We start from the raw sequence: 9,482 nt of genomic DNA, 5'->3' as shown, positions 1-9,482 counted from the left end.
TTTGGGAGAAACGTTTGCAGTGTTAGTAAACAGTCTTGCAGTGTTAGCAAGGGCACAGGCAGAAGCATTTTGGAGAAGCTGTTTGCAGTGTTAGCAAACAGTCTTGCAGTGTTAGCAAGGGCACAGTGTGAAGTTTTGGAGAAGCTGTTTGCAGTGTTAGCAAACAGTCTTGCAGTGTTAGCAAGGGCACAGTGTGAAGCTTTGGTGAAGTTGTTTGCAGTGTTAGCAAATAGTCTTGCAGTGTTAGCAAGGGCACAGTGAAAAGCTTTGGAAGAAGCTTTTGTGAAGCAGTTTGCAGTGTTAGCAAACAATCTTGCAGTGTTAGCAAGGGCGCAGTGTTAGCGCAGGGATAGCAGTGAGAAATATCAGCGGGAGAAATTAGGAGGTTGTCGGAGTTCTGCCAGTGTGAGGTAAGGAATTTTGTATCTCTTGATTTGCTGAAGTTTAATATAATTTCTCATTTGTAGAACTGGTTTTCCCTTAGGGGTTTTTCCAGGGACAATTTGTCCGAAAATATTGTGTTGATTCTGTTGCGCATTTCTTTCCGTATTTTAAGTGAAGTTGCAGTTGTGTTATTTTTCGATATTAGCTGGGAATTTATTTTCAGCAGTTTAATAATCATTTGTGATAGGAGATTAATAATCAGTGACTGCAATAGTTTGATTTTTCACAATTTATTTACTAAATATCTTACATATGCACCCAATGTAAGAAAATGGCTATGCAGCCAATTAATTAGAGAATTTATTTACTAAATATCTTACATATGCACCCAATGTACGAAAATGGCTATGCAGCCAATTAGTTAGAGAATTTATTTAAGAGAAGTTTTTTGATAAAAAAAACTTAGTATAACAATTCCCTCTTCATAAGATATCTAAATAACTAGGTGCATATCCCCTGAACCCTTAAGAACTATTCGTAAAAAGAAAATGACGGATCGCATAGCCATTGCCCCTTATGTACAACACAAATGCACTTTGCCCTCAATAAACTTGAATACGTCTTCGACTCCCACCAAGATGCAATCGCTACCTAGTTCATAAATAGAGTGAAAATCTTTTTCTTACATTAAATTTTGAAAAACAAACACGTTGACAGTTCACGGTAGTGTCTAAAGGCAACGATCACTCACTTTATTCCTTGCGTCTGAAGACGAGATCTTCACAACTATCATACACAAGTCATTGCTCGAGTTAAAGGCGCTTTACAGCAACACAGGATTCACGTTTTTTCAGCTAACTGAAGGTAGATGCCAAGCTTAAATCTGAAGCTTGAAGAGAGCGACAGATTAATCTATACCCTGTTCAAATCTGTAGCACTCTGCAACATCAAATGTCAGTTCTTTGAACGTTTGGCTGTTCTCTGTTAGTTGACTTCCTGGAATAGAATGAGCAAAAGTGAGGAGAAGATTGCGAAGAAAGAATTAGGTTGCTCTGCCGCCGTGTTGGCGTGCTTTCCCTCAAAAGCTTCAACTTCTGCTGCAAATCCAGGGAAAGGGAAGAGCAATGGAGCCGCCTCTGATACCGACGAAGGCGCCGCCGATAACGAATCGGAAGGCCTTGATTTCTACGCAACTCTTACGAATCAAATTGAAAACTTCTTAAATCAGGCCAGAGATGAGGTTCGGATTGAATTTGCTCTGTTCGATTCTTTAAACGGAAATTTCGTCATTCTGAAAAGTAATGTTGTGGAATTAAATGTATGTGCAGGATGAGGCGTGGTCAGAGAAGTTGGGGTTGGTTGCCGCTGGCATGTTCACCGTTTCGGCCGGATGGATCGGCTCCTTGTCCTCTGGCTCCAAGAACGCCTATGACAAGGTAGGGTTTTGTTTACATTTCGTTTTGTTGAAATCATTTCGCGCTTTGCGCCATACAAGGGCTGGGATTCGAACTTTGGACTTTCAATTTCTTCTTGCTCGCTTTACTACGGAAATATCGTACCAATACACAAGTTTGCACCAATACACAAGTTTGCAGAACTTTCGTGTTTACCATTGTCCATTCTCTTAGTGATCTGGAACTAGCAGTGCTTTTCAACTAAGAGATGGATGTTAATGTTTTCAGGTCCATTTTATTCTAGTCACCTAGTTAAATGGGCATTCTGAAATTTTGGACTTTTTAATTAAGCTTATAGGCTTTGTGTGGGAACATTTGTTTGTTGGGAGACCTTTTTGTATCCTGAAGAAATTATTTTATTAAAAAAGTTGTAAATTGTAAGGGGTGTGGGGGTTTTTCAAGAGGCACTCAACGCTACAAACGAGGCGTACATACTCTACCCCACAATGGGATTTGAACTTGTGACGTCTCTTTCAAGAGTACAAGTGCTCCACCACAAAGCCAACTCAGGTGATGTCCTATACTAAATTGTGTTGAAAGGCTTTAGGTAATGAAACCATATTTGGATTTTTCCTAATTTGACCATTTTTATCTTTCAATACAAGTTACTATGTTCCTAAATTTAAATATATTCTAGAATAGTTAATCTGAAAAAGGTGTTTCTACATGTTATGTTTTCGGTTTTCTGTATTTAGTGTCGAATGTAATTTAGGGAGAACATTGTAATTTCACAGATTGTCGGGGGAGCTGACGATTAAAGTGGGGAGATTTGCCATGGCATATTTCATCGTAGAAGAAGATGACTTCAAGTTAGATTTAATTGAAGATAAAATTGGTGACAAATTTTCTACGCTAGGTGGGGTCTGTGAAATAGATGGCTTCCCACTGGGCAGACGATTCGCTACATTGAGTGGAATAAATGATCACATAAAGAAGATGATAGATTCGTTTCATAAAACCCAACATTCTTTTGGTCTTTCGAATTGTTGTTTTCACCCTTAATCCGTACCATCTTTCATAATAGAAGTCGATGGAAGTGACGATTCCTCTATTGCAATTGCCCATTGGAGATGCTAAGTAAAAGTGGAGAGCTCGTGCCAATCATATACCCACACTGTCCCACATAGCTGGCGCTAATGACAGGGACGATGATCGTGAGTTGTGTTTCAAGTGGAGAGAAGCATGATGAAACTCTGCACTAGCTCGCTTGTGGAGGTTGTGTTGTTGGACCATTATAGGAGGTCATAATTGGGTAATTGGGAATGCATATCCCACCATCAATCATTTAGGGTTTGTTTGGCGAGCGGAATAGGAATACGTATTCTACAATAGAAAATGGGGTTACTTCTCCGTTTGGTTCAGCCAATATTTGATAGGAATTTGCGGACCCTAAAATTTATGTTTTCTAAAATAAAAAAAAGTGGAATAGGAATACGTATTCCAATAACACCTATTTGGGTGGAATTGCAAAACCCTTTTTTTGGGCCAAAATTGGAATATGTATTCCTATTTTACTTCGTATTCCAATTCTGTTTTGGTGCATCCAAACAAGGAATTCAATTTTTTTGGAATATGTATTCCTATTCCACTCGCCAAACAGGCCCCCTTAGGGTTCATTTGGTTGTTAGAATAGGAATAGAAAATTTGGAATATGTTTTGTATTTTCGGTTTGGCTCGTCGATTAGAATAGGGAATAGGAATAAGTATTCTTAGTTTTCCTCTGAAATGAATTTATACTCATTCCAAAAAATAGTTGTTATTGGAATAGTCATTCCTATTCCCAATATGTATTCCTATTCTCCATTCCTATGTCTGCAACCATATGGACCCTTGGAGAATAGGAATGGAAAAGAATGAGATTTCCTTAAGCTAAGTTTGTGGTTTGAAGGGAAAATACACAAATATTGCATGGTTAGATAAACTACAAGCTACATAAAACATATATTTTATTTTTTATATAAAGTTATTTTATTCTTCAATAAATTATGATATAATAGAGGTCTTGTAGATATTATTTTATATATTTTATATTTTACTAATATATTAATTATTTTTTAAATGTAACACTTTCAAATAGTTTTGAGCGAAATCATTTTTGTTAGTATTCAAATGTATTACTGATAAAAAAAAGGAAAAAACTTGATAGAAAAGTGAGGACAACCATTGTTTTGTTAATGGTGGTGTCTCATTAAGGAATTTTTAATACGCCACTAACTATGTATTTTTTTGGAAGCTTTATGAAGACTTAAATCATGCTTACGATAGTCACCTATACTTATTAATGTTCAAACTCTTGCACAACTTTTCTTTAGCCTTTAGTTTTAGTAGGGTCAACTAATTTGGTTAGTCTAATTGGGTGTTAGGAAGCTTGACTTCAAATGTCCCTCAAAAGTTTTATCGACTTATTAATAAATCTCATAAAATCCTTTTTTGGGTAAATGTTAGATAGTTGGAGAAACTAACTTAATTAAATTTGTTTTATTTTATCATTGTAGATTTATGTTTTACAAAAAAAAAAAAAATTCATGATTTTGGTGATCTACTCTTTGAATTATACAAAATATAACACTTTCTTTAATATCAGAACTCCTATCAGCTACTCATTGCACCACAAAAGCGTGCAACTGCTAGTTGATAACATTTTGGAGCAATAATTATATTGGCTCCAAAATAGAAAGCTTTCATTATGAAGTTATGAATATCTTTTGTTAAGAAACATCAAATATATATTTGATTTAACAAATCATAAACTTAATTTTTATAAAATAAAGTTAATTTAAAAAAATAAAAATCTAAATCCTTTCTTTGTAATATTACATAATCTCCTCAGGAAATATACTTTATTACTTAATTTGGCTAGGTAATATCAATTCTATGTGTGATGAGAAATGCTATTTTGTATAACATGTACCTTAAAATGTAAGCAAGCACCCTACAAAATATACACTTTCAAATGTATGGAAATGAAGCTATGAATCAAGCCTATGATTGACGAATCAAGCCTATGATTGACTAGAAATGAATCATTCTATATCAAAGGATGAATCCACTTGAATAATCCTAGTCTTTGTAATTATAACTATTAAAATTTGAAAGGTATCATTGAACCCTGTGTCATGTTTCTTCTAAAAGGCTATTCACCTACATAAATATTGAGTTTACTTGGATCTTAATAGTACTAACACCTAGTTTTCAGGCTATGAGGAACCCACAACTTCTATTGGTTCTAAAAGACCATCCCCATGCCAATTAAATGGAGTGAACATGATTGAATATCTGCCATAATTAAAAATTAGACCTTACCTTTATATTCATCCTTATATATGCAAATCTTGATGCATAATTATCTAGAAACTGATTCTATGCATTCTAATTATGTGATATATTTTTAGTTTGCCCTTTCTAAATGACCTAGGACATTTATTTTTCATGAAACACTTTGACATTAACATTTTAATGTTTCATTCACGAGTTTCTAGGTAATGAGTAGTTGAGGCCAAGTCATATTAGGTTCATGGTTAAATTCATTGTTAGAAAATGGGGGTCAAGACTTCTCTATATATCCTAAACTAGGTTTCAACCTACTCTAGTAGGCTTGATCAAAGACCCATAACAATAATATTAATGGCTAGATCCAGGGAATGTAGAATTGGATTTAAGACAAATATATATATATATATATATATATATATATATATATATATATATATATATATATATGCAAATTGTACATTACAGTATTACATTAGGGAAAATGGTCAAAATTAGTCTAAAATGATTGTAGAAAAGTTCTACTTTGCATTTTATGCACTTTCAGTTTGTTGGTATGTGGCGAGTAATCATGTTATTGGGCTTAAACTTTGACAGCTTTGACATTCATGTTTTCCTTTCAATAAATTAATAGTAAAACACAATGAGATATAGATCACGATAGGGGTCTTGGTGTAATATCCCCAATGGAGACTACTAGGGGTAGTACCCTTGATTGAGGGCTTTATGGGCATCACCCTCGAAGAAAAAGATGCCCTCGAAGAAAAACATGCAAAATGACTATAACCCTTGATTGAGGGCTTATGGGCTTATGGAGACTACTAGGAGTAGTACACTTTTATAAAGGAAAATGATGATAACATGCAAACTATTCAATTTTAACGACATATAAGTGACATTTGTGTTTAAAATTTGAAGATGATGCAACTTGATGAAATGTTTAAAATTGGATGAAGTTTATGCCTATAATTTTTTTAATAAAAAATTGTGTAATAATTTATCCATTTAAAAAAAAAGTTTAAGTCTATTTTATAATCATTGAAAAATGTTGAAAATATAGGGTTTCGTTCCTACCAAAAATGTATGCAAATGATTTATTTTGTTATGCTTTTAGAATATGTTATAGTTGACATGTATAGTTAGTGCACAAAAAAAAAAAAGGTTCATTTTTAATGTATATTTTCTCCATTATATGTGTTCGAAGTCGAATTGATTAGAGATCAACAATATTTTTCTATCAAGGTTTTCCTATTAAATATACACCTTTTTGAAAATGAATTAATATGTGAAAAAGTGTGACCACTTCTATAGACCATTATTCCCAAGAGATCCCATAGAATTAGGAGTCTTAGAAGGTGACTTGTAGATTCCTATCTATAAAGTGCAATCTAGATCAAGCTACTATATAGTAGTGGCTTTCAAATGAACAAAATAGATGTTACCCATGCAAGGTGCACCGTAGAAAGGAAGATTCAAAGATAGAAAGAAATAGAGATGCATATATCAAAGATCCTCAAAGTGATAAGCAAATACAAAGTAAGGTAGATGAGATTCAAGAATGCAAGATTAATCTAGTATGATATGAAAGCAAAAGAAAGTCAAAGTAATACAATAAGATGATAAATTTACTCCATGAAAAGCCAAGCTAGATGATAGTAAGATAAACTACAAGAAGCTAAACACTAAGCTATATGGGAATGAAAGAGTGCAAAGTGATCAAGTACTCAAGAATCAAAATGATAACATAATAATAGCTCAAGAAAGATGGATATGCAAGAGTGAGGAGAAAGCCTCCTTTTAAAGAAAAGCAATAGTCAAGATTAAGAGGAAAAAATAACGGTGGAGATTAAATATTGGTTGATCCTTGTGCTCATGTCTCTCAAGAGGCAAAATGAGTGGTTGAGGTAAAGAGACAAAATAATTGAGTTGTTGAGATAAAGAGGCAAAAGAATTAGTGGTGGAGATAAAGAGGCAAAAGCCTTTTTCAAAAGTCAAGATTCCACTCACGTTATAAATTGAACTTCTAGAATATAGACAATTTATTTTTTTCTTTTTAAATGTCTTTTTCATGTGCACATAGAATAAGGGGGATTCTTACTTTAAAAGGGAGCATGTTCTTTTAATAAAATAAAACTTAGGATAGAATGGTCAAACATTATGATAGAATCAAATTAAAAATTAATTGATGATTTGATCAATGATAATTTATTTTTATTTATGTGAAATTGATTAAGCCCATATTATGGTCTAGCATAAAGATTTAAAATATTCAGAAAGGAGGCTTATACTTTTTAGACCAAAATTGGGTGATTAAATTTTCCCCTCTTTGAGACAATGTGCAATCGAGCTGAGTAAGCACATTGAATTAAAGAACGATGATGATTTCAAACAATTGATAAGAGACCTCACTCCAAACTTGATTGAATGATGTGAAGCGGAATGAATAACTCTGAAATTGACCGAATCAAGATCAATAAGGTTGAATCTAAAACTGATTAAATGAGAATTAGAGAGATAATACTGAATACATAGCTTCATGTGAAGTGATGAAACTAAACATTAGGAAAATTTTGACAAGACAATACCATAACTGATGTGATGCAATACAAAATGATATGTCTAAGATTGAATTGCACTTCTGCCCCTATCAATTTGATGTGATGTGATGAAATCACTCATGCATAAAGGCTTTAAAGAATCTCAACTTGATATGAAGTGATGAAGTTGAGATGCCCCTAGTGAATAATAACATAGAATAATCAATTTATAGTGTTGAAATATCAATGATAGATTATTCTTTCCCCCTCAAGATCAAAATCAAAATGATGTAGAGGAGATGCCAAAATGAGATAAATTTGACCAAATCAAAATAAGATAAGGTTCATGATGATTGATAAGCAATTCAAAAAGAATACAACTGAGTTTTGACATCAAGTGATGATAATGATCCCCAATTTGAGTAGACAAATATAGAATGAGAATTCGGTTAAAGAAAGAATGGATATGATGACAAGGGGATTTGAATGATGTTTTCCTCAAAAGAGATGGAAGTTGAACCTCAAAGGAGTAGTCAATTGCATTGAAAAGGAAGAAATTCAAATCACAATTTTGACTAATAAGATGAATTAAGAAGTTAATTTTGATCCTGAAAATGAATCTAGGATGTCAAAATAAGGTAAGGGTACAATTTTCGTAGAAATATGAGACAATAAAAAATTCGGTCAAATTCTATATAAGGAGTCCAAAAGGATGTGATGATACGATTAACCCCTTGATTGCAGGATGAAGGAGAAATTGATTATAAGAGGTGATCAAGATTGAAAAATGAATAAGGAATGATCGAGAGGTAGAAGAAGATAAAGAAAGGATGATCAAGCACAATTGATTACAAAAGATATCATGATAAGATTTGTTTGATAGTGAGAGATGTTAAGCCTAAGATGTGACCTAGGATGAAAATGAAAGTACAAAGTGCAAGGGTCTGTAATGGGTCCTTAGTTTTCATCATCAAGCCTTATTAAGGGACATTGCAAGATCATACAATTATCAGTTGTGAAAATGCAACTATGAAGATATGAATATGATCTATATTGGATACAATGTAGGAAACTAACATATGCATGAAAGACACAAAAGTCAAGATGACTTAGGTTAAGTTTCAAATTAATGTGGCTATATTATGCTAACATCAAGACATAGATGTCAAGATTACCATATGCACAATCTTGCAAGAAAAATAAGAATCTAATAGTCAAGAACACGATTCCAACTCACCTAAGTGTCAAAATGAATCAGGTTGAGGTATATGTGACATTCCACTCAAGAGAAGACACTTATCATAGACACCTAATGCACTTGAATGCATAGGATAATCAAAACTACCTCCACAAGCAGAAGATAAAGAAAATATGCCCCATGCCCCTAGTCCTCTAGTCAAGTGGCATCCCAAAGAGAGTAAGGATGAAACATCAACAAAAATCATTAATAACAAACATCATACAAGAAAATATGATTAAGAATAGCTTAGTCATTTCAATTTAATCATGGGGTAAAGATTGTGTCTGGTATTTCTAAGACTTATGTCTGTAAGTGAGATATATCACACCCCCTAGACTACTAGCAAAGTGTTGATCCAAGGTAGACTATCTAGTAAGTATTGAGAAATGATGTTGTGTCCTAGAGACCTAATACAACACGTGACATGCTCCCTAGACCTAGACAAAGACCAATCCTAATTTGCAAAGGTTGACTGGCTCATGGCCAAAGCCATGAGTCTATAGATGAAAGTAAAAAGGTGCAAGTTGTCCCTATATCCAAGTTTTCACAACTTGGCAGTTTTTTTCAAGACATTTTATAATTTCTTTGTATTTTCTA

At 33.5% G+C, this 9,482-nt stretch overlaps 1 protein-coding gene across 2 annotated transcripts in view; it reads left to right on the top strand.

The window, feature by feature from the left end:
* Positions 1 to 1,047: 1,047 nt before the first annotated feature.
* Positions 1,048 to 9,482, top strand: part of LOC149569484 (uncharacterized) — a 221,967-nt gene continuing 213,532 nt past the window's right edge. Inside the window, exons 1-2 of one of the 2 annotated variants that reach the window (XM_089822184.1) lie at positions 1,048 to 1,624; positions 1,713 to 1,820. In XM_089822184.1, coding sequence (XP_089678310.1) covers positions 1,391 to 1,624; positions 1,713 to 1,820 — 342 coding nt within the window. In that variant the 5' untranslated portion in view covers positions 1,048 to 1,390. The remainder of the gene's footprint in view (positions 1,625 to 1,712; positions 1,821 to 9,482) is intronic. The other variant, XM_089822183.1, reaches the window with a different exon arrangement.

The sequence above is a fragment of the Cupressus sempervirens genome, chromosome 3 (assembly GCF_028749045.1).
Source record: "Cupressus sempervirens isolate cs-2001-9-10 chromosome 3, ASM2874904v1, whole genome shotgun sequence".
Lineage (NCBI taxonomy): Eukaryota > Viridiplantae > Streptophyta > Pinopsida > Cupressales > Cupressaceae > Cupressus > Cupressus sempervirens.
Note: the sequence above shows the minus strand (reverse complement) of the source record. Positions and strands in the feature narration are given on the sequence as shown.